Source organism: Hyperolius riggenbachi, chromosome 6 (genome assembly GCF_040937935.1).
Source record: "Hyperolius riggenbachi isolate aHypRig1 chromosome 6, aHypRig1.pri, whole genome shotgun sequence".
NCBI lineage: Eukaryota > Metazoa > Chordata > Amphibia > Anura > Hyperoliidae > Hyperolius > Hyperolius riggenbachi.
Genome location: NC_090651.1, coordinates 331,763,356 through 331,784,677, shown reverse-complemented (window position 1 = coordinate 331,784,677; position 21,322 = coordinate 331,763,356). Strand labels below are relative to the sequence as shown.

Here is a 21,322-nt window from a genome sequence, read left to right as displayed (position 1 = left end):
AGAGGGAGATGCTGGTTGCTTGGCAGTTGGATCAAACAATATGAACAGATTACATGGTGAATAGAAATCATTTCTTGATCTCTCTTCTTTTACTTCTCACTTTGCAATGTATTGATTTATTTTTCTTCCTCTCTAACTGCCATTACTGGGAATTAGGAAAGCAAAAAGGCGATAGTTAATAGTGTAATGTTACTTTAAAAAAGAAATACTCAGAGATCCAGTCCCATACTGCCACCATTTACTTCCCATAACACCATGAATTATGGATATATTCCTATTTAACCATCTGGACAGAGCAAGCCCTTCTTGAGAATAGAGAAGAAGTGTGCTGTGGAGATGGGAAGTACGGGTGTGTTTAGAGGGAGGAACTCAGCATAAGTAGAATGTACAGGTATATTTAAATCACTCCTAAAGTGAGAGGGATAAGGAGGCTGCCATGTTTGTTTCTTTTTAACCACTTAAGGACCGGGCTATGTTGGAATGATCTGTGCTGGGTGGGCTCTCCAGCACACAGCACAGATCGTATTTGCAGCAGGGCGACCAGACTTCCCTCCTTTTTTCCCCACTAGGGGGATGTCCTGCTGGGGGGTCTGATCGCCGCCGGCTACCTGCGTGTTGCGGGGGGGCTCCTCAAAGCCCCCCTCCGCAGCGATATTGGGCCTCCCTCTCTTCCCCTCCTTCCCCTGGGCGGCGCAGGACGGCTATCCGTCCTGCGCCGCCTCTGATAGGCTTCAGCCTATCAGATGCCGGCGATCCCTGGCCAATCAGAGGCCAGGGATTGCCGATCTCCTTTACGGCGCTGCTGCGCAGCAGCGCTGTATGATGTAAACAGCTGGGATTTCTTCCCCGCGTGTTTACAATTAGCCTGCGAGCCGCGATCGGAGGCTCGCAGGCTGTTCACGGAGACACCCTCCGTGAACTGACATAGAAAGTGGCCGTTTCCATGTAAAACCACTTACGACCTGCCGCCGCCTATCGGCGTTAGGCGGTCGTTAAGTGGTTAAACAACACCGGTTGCCTAGCAGCCCTGCTGATCTTCCATGCATTAGTAGTGTCTGAATTGCACACCTGAAACAAGCATGTGGCAAATGCAGTCAGACTTCAGTCAAACATCTGATCTGCTGCATGCTTGTTCAGGGTCTGTGACTAAAAGTATTAGAATACAACAAATATAAAAGAACTAGAAATCCTCCTTATAAGGATAATAATTAAGCAAATAAGCAAAAGATAACAAATACAGGATGTATAGAAAGTACAAGAAAATCTTTATTTATAAGCCAACCATGATTAAAAACAGTTAAGAACAAGGCAGCCAGACCTGAGCCTTAAGCCCCTAGTATACCAGTGTAAAACGCAAACCCTGCGTATCAGTTAATAGTAATAAACCTGTATGTGCCCATCTAGGGATCTCTGCAGAAAAAGTGTATATATAAAATATAGAACAGTGCCCCAAAAGGAAATTATATTCAAAAATGTTTAAGTAACACAATAGCTAGGGCACTGTGCTGCAGAGAAAAATCCCCAAGGGGGCACACACACCTGTGTAAATATATAGTCTCGATTAATCGCTGTCACTAATACAATAATAAAGTGCTGGTGCAATGAAATACATACAACATCACATATCAATGGAACAAAAAACATAAGACTAAAAGTATTAGAGGCAGAGGATCAGCAGGACAGCCAGGCAACTGGTATTGTTTGAGGCCAGTTTTACATATATTTTTTGCGCTGGCATACCGCCCAACTTTTGGAGCCAAGAAAAAGGGACACTAAGACACGCCCCTGCCACACCTTTAACCATGCCCCCATTTTTCAAAACCACGCCCCTCCATCCTATGCAGAGATTGGCGCATGAAGCGATGGTAGGCAAGCTGTTTAAAGAATAATCACAGCACACATATGGATATAAATTAGAGTAAACAGCTGAAGAGTTTTGAATATATTAAATAAGAAAATAAATGAAATGTGCAAAATATTATTATTTATGGTGAAAAAACTTCACATACCAGAAATGTTAACACATTACTAAACCCTATACAAGTGCGTAACTCAGGACCTAGGACTGTTTGTAAGCGGAATAAAATCACACAACTAACCATAATTAAGGACCTTTTACCACAATATGAGTTATTAAAAGAGCAATAGCACAGAGGAATGCAACCAATATGATTGAGGCTAGGTCCACACTGGTCCGTTCAGGATCCGATCCGTTTCAAACGGATCCGTTTTTCTAACCTTTTTTTTTCTCCTCCCGTTTTTACAGAAATGCATTGTAGAATACGTTTCCAGTCCGTGGAAAAGTATGCCCAGCCATGGGGGGAGAGGCAGCCGCCATGCCGGAGGGGTATAGCAGGCAGGGCGGGGCTGGCAGTGGTCAGCAGGAACGTCTTCCCCCCTCACCTGGGTCCCCCGTCCCCACTACCCCTCCAGCTACATGCCGCAAAACTTGTTACAATGTATAGTGGCAGCGAGCGGGGAGCTTACCTTCTCTCCATTTCCTCCGCTCGCTGTGTCACTGCCTGCAATGCCGCCCTCTATACTTCGGAGGGCAGCATTGCAGGAGGAGAAGGTAAGCTCCCCGCTCAACGCTGCTATACCTTTTAACAAGTTTTGCGGCTTGTAGCTGGAGGCGTAGCAGGGATGAGGTACCCAGGTGAGGGAGGGGGGGGGACGTCCCCGCTGACCACTGCCACCCCGTCCTGCCTGCTATACCCCTCCGGCATGGCGGCCCCCTCTCTCCCCACAGGCTGTGACACAGAAACGGATCCGTTTCTGTGTCCAAATCTGCCTGTGTAGAGGGGGGTCCGTTTTCCTATCGCCTGCCACTACCCCTGCATGTATCAGGATCCAGATCCTTTTCTTGAAAATGCAGCAGATCCGGACCTTCCGTTCAGGTTTTGAAATCAGATCCCCGCAAGCGCAGACAGATCCGTTTTTGCTCACAAATTCGCAATTGCACGCAATAATTCGCGACCACGCAAAAATGCTTGCGAAAGCGGTCGTAATATGAGTTATCATGGTGTAGTGAATCAAGCCCCTAGTGTGAACAAGCCCTGATGATACATACAGGATTTCTAGCCCTTCACAAGCATATTGAAAGATAAGAAGATATCCACCTCACTATTCAGATGCTCTGTAACCAGATAGCCAGGGTAGAGATCGCTATCTCTCACTCTCTATCAACTTCAAAGACATTCCTTGCTGAGCCTTGAGTTTTGCTGCTGATGAAGTTCAGCATGAGGCAAGGCTGAAGAGTGTGATGTGATGCATGTATTTTAGTCTTCTTTGCAAAGACTCTGGGCAGTGAAATAGTTAACTGCAAACTCTCCTGCTCTGTGAAGAGGTCGGGACATTTTACCTGTGCCCCGTGATGCCGTGATAAATGCTCCAAATCGTTAGTGTCACAGAGAAAACGTGACACTTGGCTGGTGTGCGTTGGGGTGGGGATGTGATACTTCTGCCACATCCCACTGCAACAGAAAAAATGACAAAGATATGAACCTGTGGCAGAGTGCGCCGACATGGTCACATGCATAGCACCGCCCCCAGGTCAGTGATGTTCTCCCTGCTGAGTAGTAAGTACATCACTAGGATTCCCGTCACACTGCACTGTTCACGCTACGTTCGTCACCCATAGACTTTCATTACCCCCAGCACCGTGCAGTTCAGTGCTTGCAGTTACACGCTGCTGCCCTTGCATCAGCTCAGAAACTTCCAGCGCACAGCAAGGGACTGCAATAGGTGTGAAAGTCTCCATAGACTTTCATTGCATTTGCAGCCCCTTGTGGCAAAATAGGGCAACACAACTCAGGAATGACCTGCTAGTGTAAAAGGGGCCTAAAAGAAAATATATATGGTGGCCTCCGTATTTCTCTCACTGCATTCGTCCTTTAAGGCTGGCAGCACATGAGCACAGTCGGTGCCACCATAGGTGGTAATAGGAACTACGGCTATAGCAGCGCTCGGTGAGTGATTTGGCCGCCGTCCGAAGACGGAGCACAAATTACAACAAGAACAGTGTAATTTGGCTGCCAGCAATAGCTGGAAGCCGAATTACATCTTCCCCCCACTATCCATGGCGGCCTGGAGGGGGAATAGTAATGAATGCCGCCAGGACTTGTGCAGGAACACTTGGGCCCAAATCTCCCAGCAGAAGTTTCATTGGTATGCAGGAGCTCACTTGTCTGTAGGGAAAACCACGACTTTTCTGCCAAATGCGTTTCTGTGTTTTTTCTTTGTGTTTTTTTTTTTTTTCTTGCATTTTTGTATGCGTTTGTGGTTGTGTTTTGCATTTGCCTTTTTATGTGTTTTTCATGTGTTTGTGTTTTAATAATCACCTTTTTATCTAGATGGAAAAATACATACATACATATATGAATACATCATATTTTTGACAATGTTTTGCATTTAGCAATGCGGCCCATAGACTTTCATTATATATTATTATTTAGTATTAATATAGCGCCAACATTTGCCACAGTGTATATTGGCTCGTCACCTAACTGTCCCTCAGAGGGGCTCACAATCTAGTCCCTACCATAGTCATCTGTCTATGGATGTATCGTAGTGTAGAGCCAATTTTAGAGGTCAGCCAATTTACTTATCTGTATGTTTTTGGGATGTGGGTGGCAACAGGTGTGCTGGGAGAGACACGGAGAGAACATACAATCTTCTTGCAGATGTTGCCCTGGCAGGTATTTGAACTGCTGTACGGCCAAAGTGCTAACCACGAAACCTCTGTGCTGCGATTTCTTGTGCTTTTCTCGCAGGAAACGCACACACAATGCCAAAAAGTGTGCCCGCTGCCTAAAGCAAACCACACAACAGACTGCTATGAAGAAAACTTGCTGACAGTCGGACAGAGAGCAGAATAACATGGTCAGCTAAGCAGCTCCTAGAAGCTTTGCAGGGAAAATGGTTGGTTAGTCAGAATTCACCCAATGGACTGACTACTGATCCTTCTTTATGATTCCTTAGCCCTTTCTAAAAAGGAAAAAAAATGCGTAGGACTGCATGGCAGACAACTGCATATAATGTCAGAGAAAGCCATATTTTTTGAACAATACATTTTATTGAGAAACAAACAAGGATTGTACAAACCAGCGCATATACTGATGTACAGACAGCTTCATAAAATCACATTGTAATATAGAACACAATATATTTTGCAACAAAACCTGAGAAAAAAAAAAACCACTGAACGTTAAGGATTCCCGGTTCAAATCTTCTGCCTTGGGAGGCTTCAGAAGTCTTCGGAAGCCTGAGTGCTGCCGAAGACGGGCAGCTCCATACGTGTGTGCGTGAGAATGCGTGCTTGCGCATGTGCAGTACAGAGTTGCCCATCCTCGGGAGCACTTGGCCTCCAGAAGACTTCTGAAGCCTCTGGCAGTGGCAGAGAACTGGCAGTGGCGGAGAACAGTCTGTGACCGATCAGTCGGAGACTGCTAACGGGGATGTTGTGTTGGAACGCTGGGACCGGGAGGAGAACCGGAGGACTCTATAAGACCTAGAGCCTTCCCCCTCCTTAGGTGGGATCTGTTTTTGTTTTTATTTTTGCTTCAGACGCCCTTTAACACTTTGAAAAAAAAACAAACATTATTGTGGCATGAAAGATAAATGTTACTTTCACAGGAATTCCCCCGCTTTAATGAGGACTTCCTAGAACCAACTTTAGCTGCAAATGCATCTGCAAGCCTTTACCAGCTTCTCACCTGTAGATCATGCAATATTTGCTCATTTTATACTTATTTCTGTCTGAATTCAGGTCTCTTGCAGAGTGAAACATACAACATAGTCCAAGAAGGTGAATACGTTATGTGCGGTTTTGTATATAGACTGACTAGTAATGAGTCAGTAGTTAGCTTCAACTCTGCAATGGAAGCTGGGGCTAGGAAATCACTAGGCAATTAACATTGTTCCCTCATGGGTGGAGCTAATAAAGGATTTATCCCCACCCATGAGGCAAAATGTTAACTGTTGCCTTATGGGTAGAGCTAATAAAGATATGGGGAGAATTTTTTTCTCAACACTAGTAGCAAACATATGGTGTAAAGGGCTGACCATGTTTATGTTGGTGTAGGAAGTGGCAAGTTTGTCTTAACTTTAAGAGGCCCTGTAGTGTCATATAGGAGAATACAGTAAATGATTCAGCATACCCACTTTTATGGTAATTTTCCAGCCTTCAGCATCAGAAACACTTCCTATATATTCCTGTACATTGAATGTAGCCCCACCCTCCCAGTGTGTTTAGCCTAGGCTGATTAGCTCTGCAGAATACTCACCCTCAGAGCATTCTGGGAGACCAGATATATTTTGTACTGGCTTTGGAACTCTCAATAACCAAGCAAGCATTCCACAGAGATCACCGGACGGGATTAAAGACGTTTGTGATATATTTCAGAATGTGAAATCAGGTAGAGGACGAGCAAAGATTACAATGGGCAAACAGATAATTTATAAACAAATATTGTAAAAAAGTAAGTAATTCTATTAATTATGTTATTTTCACTACAGTCGTTCTTTAAAGTGTACCTGAGGTGACATGTGACACAATGAGATAAACATTGCATGTACAGTACAAAACGTATTAATAACCAGGCTGTCTTACTTGTTTTATTTTGCTGCCTAAAAGAGTTAATATCTAGGCATGTAAGTTACAACTTCTGTACCATGTTGGTAATATAGTAAGCATCACTGATAAGCAAATTACAGTCAGAAAAGTTTTCCTGGCAGAATACAACCTCTGAGGGCAGGGAGAGATAAAATACATGAACTATTGTCCTTTTTCAAACTCCGGGACACTTAATAGGGTGCCAGTACCGGTTTAAATATAACAGAAAACTATGGAACACTTAAAAAAGTAATTTATAGGAGAAGGAGGATAAATATAATTATTTATCTCATCAGTTTATTTTCACCTTGGGTAGCTCCTCCCTTATCTGTAGTCCTGTCTTCTCTTCTTTTTCCAGGTTTACTTCGGTTAGAGGAGCTCGTTCGGCAGTTCCTTATATCTAAAGACACGCTGTCTGTACGAATGTTGGACGACACTAATGACCCAACACCTTTATTAAAGGAAATCCGTGATGACAAAGTGTCCACCATCATTATTGACGCCAACGCAACAGTGTCCCACCTCATTCTCAAGAAGGTCAGTAGTCTGGTGTCCATAACCACAGAAATGTCACTTTTTTCTTAGAAAGAGGACAACATTTTTCCAAGTGTGGGTGACACAGCTATGCAATGCAATTACTTTACTGTTCTGTCCTGGCAGAACAATTATCAGTGCAACACTTTCCAAACACAGGTACACAGCTCCTTGGGATGCTAAAGTTATTTACACACAACAGATTAAACTTAGCCAAGGCGGCTGATAAAGACGGCCTCGGGTGAGAATCTAGCTTGTGTACAGGGGCCTCCAACATCTGCCAAAGGTCCATCATGCCTAAAACTACATCCTCACTTGGTGACGACCTACGATTGTCTGCTGGATTGGTCACCTAGTCGAGCAGGTACTGATCCTTGCAGGGTGACAGAGCACTAAAGACGCTGGATATACGCGTTGTCAGGCTCTGTATATTGCTACGCGGGGGTGGGGTGTGGGGTGGGGGGGGGGGGGAGAGGGACAATGAGTGCATGCGACAGAGTGGCTTTCTGCAGGAGAGGGAGTGGCAAGAGCAATGCCATTGCATAATCCGCTGGTGTTGAGCATAGCTGAAGATCCAACATGCCGGATCTTTGTAGGTCATTGCTGTGCCGCTGTACTCGCCCTGGTTGTTATCGTTCACCATGACCAAGAGATCAAGCGTCCCCAATGCTGACACACACTGGGTAGCTTGTGACTTGGCCTGAGATGTTTTCCAAGACCCACTATTCTCCTTATCAGCGACTAGGCCTGAAGACAGGGTTAGTATACCACTGATAGGGAACCCCCATACCTGCTTTATTTCAATGGCAACCTAAAGTGAGAGGATTGCGGAGGTTGCAATCTTGATTCCCTTATAAACAATGCCAGTTGCCTGGCTGTCATGCTGAGCTTTTGGCTTTGGCTGTTTTTGAGTCACAACCTGCAGCATGCTTGCAGCCAACGGAGTTCCACCAAAGCATCTGAACTCCATGCTTGTTATGGGCCAGTGACATAACGTATTAGAGGCAGAGCATCAGCACAGAAGTCAGGCAACTGGCATTGTTACAGTGTGAAGATGGCAGATTGTTGTGGTGCCATTGACTCCAATGCAAATGCCTGCAGGCCCGGTACTGCTCGTAGCACTAGACAACGCACTACAGAGTCTGCATCACCTTTGTGTCATCAGAACCACTTCCGCCGCATCACGTGCATTGTGGGTATTGTAGCCAGGCTCATAGAGACTTATGGCCGCTGCAACGGGGGAGCTGCGAACGAGCAGAAAACGCAGAGCAATGAAATGCGCCAGTGTGAAAGGGGCCTAAAGGAAACCTGAAGTGAGAGGGATCTGGAGGCTGCCATATTTATTTCTTTTTAAACATCGGTTGCCTGCCCCCCTGCTGATCCTCTGCCTCTAATACTTTTAGCCATACCCCCTGAACAAGCATGTAGCATATCAGGTGTTTCTGACATTATTGTCAGATCTTACAAGATTAGCTGTATGCTTGTTTCTGGTGTTATTCAGACACTACTGCAGCCAAATAGATCAGCAGGGCTTCCATGCAACTGGTATTGTTTAAATGGAAATAAATATGGCAGCCTCCATGTGGCTCTCACTTCAGGTTACCTTTAAAGGGGTTCTGTGGGGGTTCCTGAGGAGAAAAACTGCCACTTACCCGGGGCTTCTATCAGCCCCCTGCAGTGGTAATGTCCCACGCCGTCCTGCTCCCATCTGCCGTTCCCCGCAACCGGCACCGGGCTATTATTCGTCTGTCACACAGACGAATAATGCGCGTTGCCGTGCCTGCGCTCGCGTCATCTGAGGCTTACTGCGCAGGCGCAGTACAACGGAGCCTTTTACTGCGCTTGCGCAGTAAGCTTCCGATGACGCAGGCGGAAGCGAGCGGGTGCGCGGCCACTGTAGCGCAGCCGCAGTTCGATCCCATGCTGCTTAGACCGGGGCCGGCGGCGGAGAACAGCAGATGGGAGGAGGACGGCGTGGGACATTACCGCTGCACGGGGCTGATAGAAGCCCAAGGTAAGGGTCTGTTTTTCTCCTCAGAAACCCCTAACAGAACCCCTTTAAAGCATGAAAAGCAAAAATCCAGATCAGAGCTGTTTAGTGTTCAGTTTACATAAAAAGCTCCCCATGTTTTATTAGTTGACACCTGCTTCAGGCAGGTCTTATCTTAGTCCAACAGTTTCACAGCATCAGAACTTTGTTTTTTTATAGAAGTCTCATTTTTAGCTGCATTTTTAGCTAAGCTCCACCCCATCAAAGAAAACTGCCTGGGCTTTTTTCCCCTGTTGTTGTGCAAAGCATGATGAAATTTCCTGTTGTTATTCACGTTGCCTAGCAACTGGGAGGGGTGATCAGGACACAGGACAGTTGGAACTGTGTCTCATGCTCCATGTCACCTTCTTTCAACCAAAAAGATGGCTGCACTTATGAAATCACAAACCTTTGCCTGTTCTTTTAAAACAGGGTGGGTAAGAGATTATATTACCTATCTCAGGGCCGGATTTACAGCTCAGGAGCCTATAGGCACAGAAGTTCTGGCGCCCTAGACTCCACCCCTCAGCACAGGCCACACCCCAAGCCACACCCTATTTTCTGAAATAAACCCACCCAAGGTAATGCAGATAGAAGTAAAGACAAGAAAAGAAAACGTCCCTTGCAAGGAACCCTGTATTAAGTCCACTTGCAGACTAGACAAGAACTCCTGTCCCTGTTACTCATTGCCTGTGGACCCCCCCCCCCCCTCCCTCCCTTCTCCCCTAGGGCACTTCTTCCAAGCAGCCCCTGGCCTAGACTGCGGCCTGGACAATAATCATTCCTCAACACCCCCGAACTCCCCCCCCCCAAATATTGCCTTTTCAAACAGAGACTTTCAAACTATGAGCATTTATACTTACCTGGAGCTTCCTCCAGCCCTCCGTAGGCCATGGGCTCCCTCGTGTCCTCCTGGTCCTGTCCGTTCCTTCACTCTCCAGCCCAATAGTTTGGGTCTATTGCGCATGCGTGACTATGACCGCACACGTCCGGGATTCTCATATGCAGTGGTTAAAGCCCATTCGCGGCTTTAACCGGGCCAGTTGGGAACGGACAAGCCTGGGAGGATGGTGAGGAAGCCCCACATAAGTACAAACGCTTGTAGTTAGAAAGTCTAACTACACTATAAATCCACACCACCGAGACCCCTCCCCCCACCCCCCCAATAAACCAACACCACCACAGACCCCCCCCCCTCCCCAACAAACCCAAAACCACCAGCACAGACCCTTCTGTCTTCCCCCAATAAACCCTGCACCATCAACACAGGCAGACCTTTCTGTCCCCCTCCCCAATAAACCCACACCACTAACAAAAGCACAGACCTTCCCCCCCCCCCCCCCCGCCCCCAAAAAATAAAATAAAAATAAATCCATACCACCAACACTGGTCCCCCCAATAAATAAGTACAGAGCCCCCCCACTACCAAACAGCCACAGGACATCCCCCCTCCCCCAATAAACCCACACCACAAACACAAGTACAAAGCCCCCCCTCACAGAAAAAAATAATCCCACACAACCAAAAAGCCACATGACCCCCTCAATAAACCCACACCACAAACAAGTGCAGAGCCCCCCTCCCCCAAAGAAAAAAATGAGTGCACACCAACAGCAACAGGACACCCCCCCCCCTTCCCCAATTAACCCACACCACAAACACAAGTACAGAGTCCCCCCCCCCCCCCTCTTTCCAGGCATCCAGAAAAAAAGTTTTACCACAAACTTCCATCGCTGGAGCTGCTAGCCTGCCGAGCCTAGGGAGAAGACAACTGCAGCTAGGCTGCTCGGTCCATGTCTGCTCTCTGTAGCCTCACGATCGCAGAACAGGCTCTGTAGGGGGACCACGGGTGTAGCACTGCAGAGAGTAAGCGGGGGTTCAAGGAGAGGCAGGCAGACAGACAGTGCTATTTTTATGGCGGCCGCCATATTCCGCCCGCTCGCTCACTCGAGTCTCCCTCTGGACTGCAATCGGCAGCCGCCCAGTGAGTGTCCCTGATGGCCGCTGTATTCCTCTTGTATCTAATTGTATGCAGCAGCATAATGGCACTTCAGCTGCGAGCAGGGTGCGCAGCCATCGGGGAAGCATGTGTGTCAACTCGCGGCAGCACTCGCGATAATTATTCATGAATCTAATGATAATTATTGCGAGCGCTGCTGCGAGTTGACACACATGCTTCCCCCGATGGCTGCGCACCCTGCTCGCAGCTGAAGCGCCATTATGCTGCTGCATACAATTAGATACAAGAGGAATACAGCGGCCATCAGGGACACTCACTGGGCGGCTGCTGATTGCAGAGGGAGAGCGAGCGAGTGGGAGAGCGGGCGGACGGGCGGGCGGGGGTAAGTGACGTCGCACTCCCAGCTTCTCCTATCAATAGGGGGACATTTAGAACCCGCCCCTGTCCTATAAGGCGCCTGTAGGCACGTGCCTACAGTGCCTTATGGTAAATCCGGCCCTGACCTATCTATTTTAATTAATATAACTAATGTAACTTAATGACAGTATGTTTGTTTAGGCTGAAGTTCCTCTTTGTCTCGGATCGTACGTTTCTACCCAGTAAAATAATTCATAAACAGTTTTCTACACATCTGTTAATTTGAGTGCATAGAGTAAAATTAACACTTTTCTTATGTTTAATGGTAGCAGAACATAAAATAAAGCGAAGCTATCAACAACCTAATAACAGCAGTTAAAACACGTAGTAAAGGCATTAGTATTGTGGTGCATCCTCTGGCAACTGCTTCATTTTTGTGTCAGTTGTTTGTTTTTTTCTTTTGTCATAATAAATCAACAACCCCAGATAACAGAACAGCTGTTCCTTAAATTGGCACTAAAGTTTTGGAACTACATAACACTGCAAACAGACATCCCTCCATTTAGTATGAAAATATTACAAAAGCATTTGTATTCACCATATATTATTGTGTGCATGAATACAAGTAGTTAGGGCTGGTAGTTAGGTCCTCCAGCACCCAAGGCTGAGACACTAAAGTGCGCCCCTCCATTCCTCCCACCCCAGCCGTCACACAATGAGTGCGATTAGACTAACAGGCGCCCCAGGGCCCCCAACACGTTAATCTAGTTATATAGCTTGGCACTGCCATGTATCCCCTTTTCTTATTTCTCTCTGCTTCAAACACATAATAGGGGAATATTAGCTGAGTGAGTTGTGCGCCCCCTCCTACACTGTGCCCTGACGCTGTTTCTTTCCTCGCCTCTGCCTTGGAACGGCCCTGCAGGTAGTCCCCGACTTACAACGCCGAACTTACAAACGCCACGCCATTACAAATGGCATGAAAATGTGAACAAGTAAAAAAAAAATCAAATAAATCTTGTAGTTTTTGAGAAATTCAATTAAAAAAAATGAAAAGAATTTTTTTTTTAAACTCAATAAAATGACATACTATACTATATAGAGAGTTCCAAGTTCTTTATATATATACATTTTACACATTTTAAAGCAAACCTGTAATCCAGCCCTGGATAAAGGGGGGCAGAAGGAGGCACAAAGGGGGACAGGGATCAACGGTGGTATAGAGGGACACAGTGAAGGCAGAGGAACACAGTGGTGGCACAGAGGGGAGGTGGCACAAATGGAGACACTGAGGGAATGGGGACAGAGGTGGCAAAGTGGGGGCAGAGGTGGCACAGAGGGGAGCAATGAGGGAACAGAGGTGAAAGAGGGGGACACTGGAGGCACAGGATGGGCATAGAGGAGGTAAAGGGGGGCAGAGGTGGCACAGTGGGGGCAGAGGTGGCACAGAGGGGAGCAATGAAGGCACAGGGAACAGAGGTAACAGAGGGGGACACTGGAGGCACAGGACGGGCATAGAGGAGGTAAAGGGGGGCAGAGGTGGCACAGTGGGGGCAGAGGTGGCACAGAGGGGAGCAATGAAGGCACAGGGAACAGAGGTAACAGAGGGGGACACTGGAGGCACAGGACGGGCATAGAGGAGGTAAAGGGGGGCAGAGGTGGCACAGTGGGGGCAGAGGTGGCACAGAGGGGAGCAATGAAGGCACAGGGAACAGAGGTAACAGAGGGGGACACTGGAGGCACAGGACGGGCATAGAGGAGGTAAAGGGGGGCAGAGGTGGCACAGTGGGGGCAGAGGTGGCACAGAGGGGAGCAATGAAGGCACAGGGAACGGAGGTGACAGAGGGGGACACTGGAGGCACAGGACGGGCATAGAGGAGGTAAAGGGGGGCAGAGGTGGCACAGTGTTCCAACTTAAAAATGGATTCAGGTTAAGAACTAACCTACAGTCGTATCTCCTTTGTTAACTGGGGACTACCTGTACTTTACATATACTGTATGCTTTGTGGTAAATCTAGAAGCATGTGTCAAATTAGCACCAGGTTGCACTAATTACACGACGTGTGTTGCATAACTGGGGTAAATACTGATAAAATAGCAGTGTGCTGCTAGTGCACACCAATTTTACTGCAATTTAGTGAATATGCTCCTCTTTCCTACTCCATGCATTCCAAAAGCCATGCACATTTGCGTGTATAGATTTGGGGACTCAAATATTGCATCAAGAAAGTTAGAAAGTAGAGAGGGGGATGTTAGTTAGGCATTAAGAAGGGGTTAAAATGTTTTTTTTCCTTTCTTTCTCTTTCTTTTTCTGTTCTTTCTTTGGTTTTTACACCTCTGTCCATCTTCTTTAGTACTGAGATTATTTGGTATTTTTACGACAGAGATGTATTCACAATAATTTATATGGCTTTTAAAATCCTTGTATTCATGTATTTAAAGAGTCGCTGTAACAAAAAAAATTGCCCCTGGGGAATACTTACTTCAGGAGGGGGAAGCCTCTGGATCCTATTGAGACTCCCCCCCCCCCCCCCGTCCTCCTCCGTCCCACGGTGGTCTCGCTGGGCCCTTTCGAAGCCACAGCTGACAATTTGTCAGGCTGTGTTACAGTAGCGCCGCCGCCTGCAATATTTACCTTCCCCGGCTCCAGCTCAGGCGCAGCAGCAGCTCTCAGCTCGGGTTCGGGTGGAAATAGCCGATCCCAGTCGGGTCTGCTCTACTGCGTAGGCATCTTGAGATGCAAAAGATTTGATGCAGTATTATGCAAATTTTGTATGCCAATTTATGCAGCTTGGAAATGAACCAATCAAATCCTACTGAGGTAAAATTGGATTGGTCCATTTTCAAGCTGCATACATTTGCATGCAAAGTTTGCATAATCCTGCATCAACTCAAAATTATTTGCATCGTATTGACCATCCATCATTCCAATTACTTCCTGACTGACTGCTGAGCCAGGAGGGTGACCACGAGCTGAAGGTGAGGGTGAATGCCACTTCTTCCATCTGATATGAGTTTTATTGTAAAAACCACAATAGAAGAATTACAGCAGGAATGTGATTTGTCGCCTCGGCCATCTCTTCTCTTTTCATTTCCTCTAGTTTTAAAAGCCCATCTACAATTCCTCGAATCCATCCACTTACTGTCTTCATCTCTTCCTTCCACAGGCCTCGGAGCTCGGTATGACGTCTGCTCACTACAAATATATCCTGACGACAATGGTGAGACTACAGATCCAGAAAACTGCAGATTAACTCCCACATTTTTTTTAAAGGGGATTAAAATGGTGAAATTGTATTATGAACAGCACTGCAATGAAATAATGTGCCCAGTAGCAGAAATATAAAGACGCCAGGAAACGGATTTGGAGAGAACAGGTTTTATGAAGACCGCAAGGAATAAAATATTTGAATAGAAGTACGTTTTCCATTAAAGCTGAACTCGAGGATCACAGATTAAAAATAAGTCTATAACTCCATTCACATTCATACGCAATCTATATTTAAAACACAATCTATATTTAGAACATTGTGAAAAAAAAATGCCAAGGCCTCCCATGATGCAACTTATCTGGCTGATGTGACTTCCTGGCTGATATGGGGGAGAGCTGCTAAGCAGTTCATTTCGGCATCAAGCTGGGCTTGCCCAGCGAAACGGTAATTCGGGGCTCTGGCGGTTGCCAGACCTCGAATTACATCTCTCTCTCGGATTTGCTACAACTCAGATGCGGAATAGTATTTAACGCCGACGGGGAGTTTAGCGGCAGCAGGGAGAGCCATCATTCAGCTCTCCCTGCACCGTAATAACATGCTCCCGGAGGGCTGATGTGATGACATCATCATACTCTACTCATCTTTCCATACCTAAAAGGGACGTGACCCAGATCTGGCTTAAAGTGATCTGTGCACAACATTTTTAAAACTTCTCAAAAGGACCCTCCCCCTAAGGGAAGTTTGTTAATTACCCTGGTAATATGCATGGCCCTAATATTGTAAAGGGTGGTGCATTACAGGCATGCGCACAACAATTATCAGCCTTTCAGGCGTCAAGTCGTAGGAGTGATAATTCATGAGTGAATAAGGTGAGATAAATCATAAGTTAAAGAGACACTGAAGTCTCTTAAAAATCCTTTTTTTATCACAAAATATTGTTTAACATATTAGCCCTAACTGAACCGCCACATCCCTGTCGCTGTACACTATCTAAATCCCCCCAAACTCGCCCCTCCCTCTCCCCTGCAAAATCCACGACTTTCTTGGTGGTGGATTTTGCTGCTGTATTTGGTGGTGGATTTTGCTGCCACAGCTCTGCCTCCATGCCCGTCTATCAGCGGCGGATCTCCGCTTCTCCCCCACCCCTCTCAGTGAAGGAAGACTGAGAGGGGCGGGGGAGAGGCGGCGATCCGGGCTGACAGATGCGCTGAGAGGCAGAGCTGCGGCTCATAGCTCTGCCTCTCACGGAATCGCTGCCCGGATTGCTCCCCGGCAAGTTTGGGGGGATTTAGATAGTGTACAGTGGTGGGAATGCGGCGGTTTAGGTAGGGCTAACATGTTAAACAATATTTTGTGATAAAAAAAGGATTTTTAAGAGACTTCAGAGTCTCTTTAATAAGTAAGGTGAGATAAATCATGAGTTAATAAGTAAGATTAGATAAATCATATGTTAATAAGTAAGGTGAGATAAACCATGAGTTAATAAGTAAGATTAGATAAATCATATGTTAATAAGTAATAAATCATGAGTTAATTTCTAAGGTGAGATAAATCATGAGTGAATAAGTAAGGTTAGATAATTCATGAGTGAATAAGTAAGGTGGGATAAATCATGAGTTAATAAGTAAGGTGAGATAAATCATGAGTGAATAAGTAAGGTGAGATAAATCATGAGTGAATAAGTAAGGTGAGATAAATCATGAGTTAATAAGTAAGGTGAGATAAATCATGAGTGAATAAGTAAGGTGGGATAAATCATGAGTTAATAAGTAAGGTGAGATAAATCATGAGTGAATAAGTAAGGTTAGATAATTCATGAGTGAATAAGTAAGGTGGGATAAATCATGAGTTAATAAGTAAGGTGAGATAAATCATGAGTGAATAAGTAAGGTGAGATAAATCATGAGTGAATAAGTAAGGTGAGATAAATCATGAGTGAATAAGTAAGGTGAGATAAATCATGAGTGAATAAGTAAGGTGAGATAATTCATAAGTGAATAAGTAAGGTGAAATAAATCATGAGTTAATAAGTAAGGTGAGATAAATCATGAGTGAATAAGTAAGGTGAGATAAATCATGAGTTAATAAGGTGAGATAAATCATGAGTGAATAAGTAAGGTGAGATAAAGCATGAGTTAATAAGTAAGGTGAGATAAACCATGAGTGAATAAGTAAGGTGAGATAAATCATGAGTGAATAAGTAAGGTGAGATAAATCATGAGTGAATAAGTAAGGTTAGGTAAATCATGAGTTAATAAATAAGGTGAGATAAACTATGAGTGAAAAAGTAAGGTGAGATAAATCATGACTGAATAAGTAAGGTGAGATAAATCATGAGTGAATGAGGGGATTGATGCACTAACCACTTGTAATATTGCTGTGTGCATGCAGCACACCATTACTACCTCCAGCTGTGTACCACGCATTACGCTATTAGGACGACCCATGGTACATGGGTAAAGCGAGTGTTGCTACAATAATGCACATTATGCTACTGGACAAGTAAAAACTTGTTTTGAGTGATTTTTTTTTTACTTGGAAAATTATGTTATTTTGTGGTTAAGGTGAGAAATACAGAAGGGAAGATAATCCATGAGATAAGCTTAGTAGTGACTCCACCCCCTAGTTTTGCTGTGATGCTGGGATTCTGGGAGATGTAGTCAGGCATTGTTGATTCTTTCTACCTCAGGTGTGTGACGCCATCTTTGCTGGTTGTGTTGCAGGACTTCCCCTTGTTATCTCTGGAAGGAGTGATGAGTGACCATTCCAATATCCTGGGATTTTCCATGTTCAACAGCAGCCACCCCTTCTACCTGGAGTTCCTGAGGAGCCTCAATATGTCTTGGAGGGAGAACTGTGAGCTCAGCACCTACCTGGGGCCAGCAGTAAGTCACAGCGCTAACGCCAGCAAACCTTTCATCAAAGCAAACCTGCTTTCATGCTCAAATGAAGAATTAGACTCTTGTAACCAATGTACCACACACGCATGTTTGATTTTGACACAATCATGATAAAAATGATTGACTAAAAGATATAAATTCGGTGTAATAATATATAAACTTTCATTTATAAATGTGTATGGTGCGCTCTGTGCTATGACTGTTGTGTATAAAGGCACACAATGCAAACAACCTTAGAAAATGTACCTTACATTAACAAATCTGTTCCTCAGCTATTTTAATCAACGACTCTACATTTATTACATTGAAGAAGTACATTCTATCCCAGGCATGGGCAAACTTGGCCCTCCAGCTGTTGAGGAACTACAAGTCCCACAATGCATTGCAGGAGTCTGACAGCAACAGTCATGACCCATAAAGGCAAATGCATTGTGGGATTTGTAGTTCCTTAGTAGCTGGAGGGCCAAGTTTGCCCATGCCTGGTCTATCCAATGTGTCATTTTGACAAAAAGTTTCTTTATTCTTGAATGTTAACTTAAAATGTATTAGGTTGAATGACTTTCATACAACACCTCCACACACCATTCAATTTCTGCCAAAATTGATCTAAATTTTCTAACCTAACGATTTTAAAGAGACACTGAAGCGAAAAAAAAAATGATGATATTATGATTTGTATGTGTAGCACAGCTAAGAGATAAAACATTAAGATCAAATACATCAGTGTAATTGTTTCCAGTACAGGAAGAGTTGAGAAACTCCAGTTGTTATGTCTATGCAAACAAGCCATTAAGCTCTCCGACTAAGTTAGTGGTGGAGAGGGCTGTTATCTGACATTTATTATCTCAACTGTTCCTGGACTATTTACTTTTCCTCTGCTAGAGGATAGGTCATTACTTCACAGACTGCTCTGAAAGACTCATTTTGAATGCTGAGTGTTGTGTAATCTACACATATTATAGAATGATGCAATGTTAGAAAAAACACTATATACCTGAAAATAAAAGTATATTTTCTTTGCTGCTAATCTTCTAGTAATTATTCATAGTACACAACCAATTCACTATATCATATTTTTTTTTTCGCTTCAGTGTCTCTTTAACTGAGAAAAATTAGTTTTTCAATAAAAAAAAAATTCTCTCAATTATTTTCATACAATCATTTTAAAAGAATTGGGTTAAAATCGAACAGAAAAATTGTAACATATGTGCTCACGATTATTAGGCTGAAAAATCATTATTACTATTTGTATTGACAGGTGAAAATAAACTGATGAGATAAATAATTATATTTATCCTCCTACTACTAAAAATGACTTTTTAAATACCCCTTGATTTTATATTTAAACATTTGAAAATAGGTTGAATGTCTCTAATCAGTGGCAGCCTATTAAGTGTCCCAGAGTTAGAAATAGTTCATATATTTTATCTCTCCCTGTCTGCAGAAGTTGTATTCTGCCAGGAAACCTTTCATGTCTGTAATTAGCTTATTAGTAATGTTTACTATATTCCCGACAAGCTACCGACAAGACTGAAGCTGTCACTTCCATGCCTAGAAATTAACTATTTCAGGCAGCAAAATAAAACAAGTAAAACAGCCTGGTTATTAAAATGATTTGTACTGTACATACACATGTGTGTCTCATTATGTCACATATTGCCTCAGGTACACTTAAAATACCTGCATTATCATTGTGGTTGATGAAAAGCCTATTTTACAAGCAGGAGTGCAATAGTTGTCCATGACAACCAATCAGATTTGTCCTTTCCCTCATTCACTGAAATGATTGGTCGCCATGGAGAGCGGCGGTTTATGTGCTTGAATCTGTCTGGCAGCAGTTCTGGAGCAGACAAGTGATGTAAAGGAGAGTTTGTCATGATGTGATAGCTGAATAAATAGTTGTTCTAAGTAACTTTTCCTGCTTTCTTCATTTACAAAGAACTCCTGTCAACATTCATCAAATTTTACCAGCAAGGATCTCATTAGCATAAAAATATGACTGTGCGTGGCCTTGTGTCAATATGTATTGTTTTATCTGGCAATGGCATTAATTTATAATTTGACAAGTAAAACAGGAATATATTAAAATGACAAAACAACTGTTAATAACGTTCTTGATCAGCGCTTTCTCTCCCGGTTCAGCATAAGAGCCTTATTAGCCAATAGAGGCCTAAAATAAATCTGTAGTGAGAGGAATAGGGAGGCATCCATCTTTATCTGCTTTTTTGAAATGCCAGTTGCCATGGCTGTTCAGTTGGCTGCAGTATTTTCCCAGCCACACATGGAACAAGCATGCAGCTAGCGAATATACGGAATGCCCAGAAGATATTACAGGCAGAGACTGAAGAGCATGATAGATAATCTAAATGTTGTAAGGAAACAAAGATGGTGGCCTCAATACTTATCATATAGAAATGTGGTGTCAGGGCCGTTTCTTGCCCCGTTCAGCCGGTTCTGCTGAACGGGGCGCCGATGAGTGACAGATTGGGGGGCGCCAGGCCGTCCCTGTGGCCGCCGCCACTGCTCCCCCTCCCTCCCTCCTGGCGCCTCACTCAGACCTCGATCAGGCGGCGACCAATCGTGCGGGCACTAGGACCCAGCGCCCGCACTATGCGGAAGTGACATCACTTCCGCATATAGAGCGGTTGCGTCCGGCGCCCGCCGGTACTGGTCGGGTCGCCGCTGATCCTGAGGTCTGCAAGGTAAGGGGGGAGCGGGAGCGGCGGCTGGGGGCTCCCTGTCACTTACTGCTCAAACGGGCTCCCTGTCACTCACTTCCTAAAGGTACTCCCTGTCACTCACTTCCTAAAGGGGCTCCCTGTCACTCACTTCCTAAAGGGGCTCCCTGTCACTCACTTCCTAAAGGTACTCCCTGTCACTCACTTCCTAAAGGGGCTCCCTGTCACTCACTTCCTAAAGGTACTCCCTGTCACTCACTTCCTAAAGGGGCTCCCTGTCACTCACTTCCTAAAGGGGCTCCCTGTCACTCACTTCCTAAAGGTACTCCCTGTCACTCACTTCCTAAAGGGGCTCCCTGTCACTCACTTCCTAAAGGTACTCCCTGTCACTCACTTCCTAAAGGGGCTCCCTGTCACTCACTTCCTAAAGGGGCTCCCTGTCACTCACTTCCTAAAGGTGCTCCCTGTCACTCACTTCCTAAAGGGGCTCCCTGTCACTCACTTCCTAAAGGGGCTCCCTGTCACTCACTCACTTCCTAAAGGGGCTCCCTGTCACTCACTCACTTCCTAAAGGGGCTCCCTGTCACTCACTCACTTCCTAAAGGGGCTCCCTGTCACTCACTTCCTAAAGGTACTCCCTGTCACTCACTTCCTAAAGGGGCTCCCTGTCACTCACTTCCTAAAGGGGCTCCCTGTCACTCACTTCCTAAAGGGGCTCCCTGTCACTCACTTCCTAAAGGTACTCCCTGTCACTCACTTCCTAAAGGGGCTCCCTGTCACTCACTTCCTAAAGGTACTCCCTGTCACTCACTTCCTAAAGGGGCTCCCTGTCACTCACTTCCTAAAGGGGCTCCCTGTCACTCACTTCCTAAAGGTACTCCCTGTCACTCACTTCCTAAAGGGGCTCCCTGTCACTCACTTCCTAAAGGTACTCCCTGTCACTCACTTCCTAAAGGGGCTCCCTGTCACTCACTTCCTAAAGGGGCTCCCTGTCACTCACTTCCTAAAGGTGCTCCCTGTCACTCACTTCCTAAAGGGG

At 45.2% G+C, this 21,322-nt stretch overlaps 1 protein-coding gene across 8 annotated transcripts in view; it reads left to right on the top strand.

The window, feature by feature from the left end:
• GRIK5 (glutamate ionotropic receptor kainate type subunit 5) overlaps positions 1-21,322 on the top strand; it is a 793,047-nt gene that overhangs the window by 576,749 nt on the left and 194,976 nt on the right. For all 8 annotated transcript variants that reach the window (XM_068241459.1, XM_068241463.1, XM_068241457.1 and 5 more), the window contains 3 exons: positions 6,972-7,150; positions 14,661-14,714; positions 17,429-17,590. In XM_068241459.1, coding sequence (XP_068097560.1) covers positions 6,972-7,150; positions 14,661-14,714; positions 17,429-17,590 — 395 coding nt within the window. The remainder of the gene's footprint in view (positions 1-6,971; positions 7,151-14,660; positions 14,715-17,428; positions 17,591-21,322) is intronic.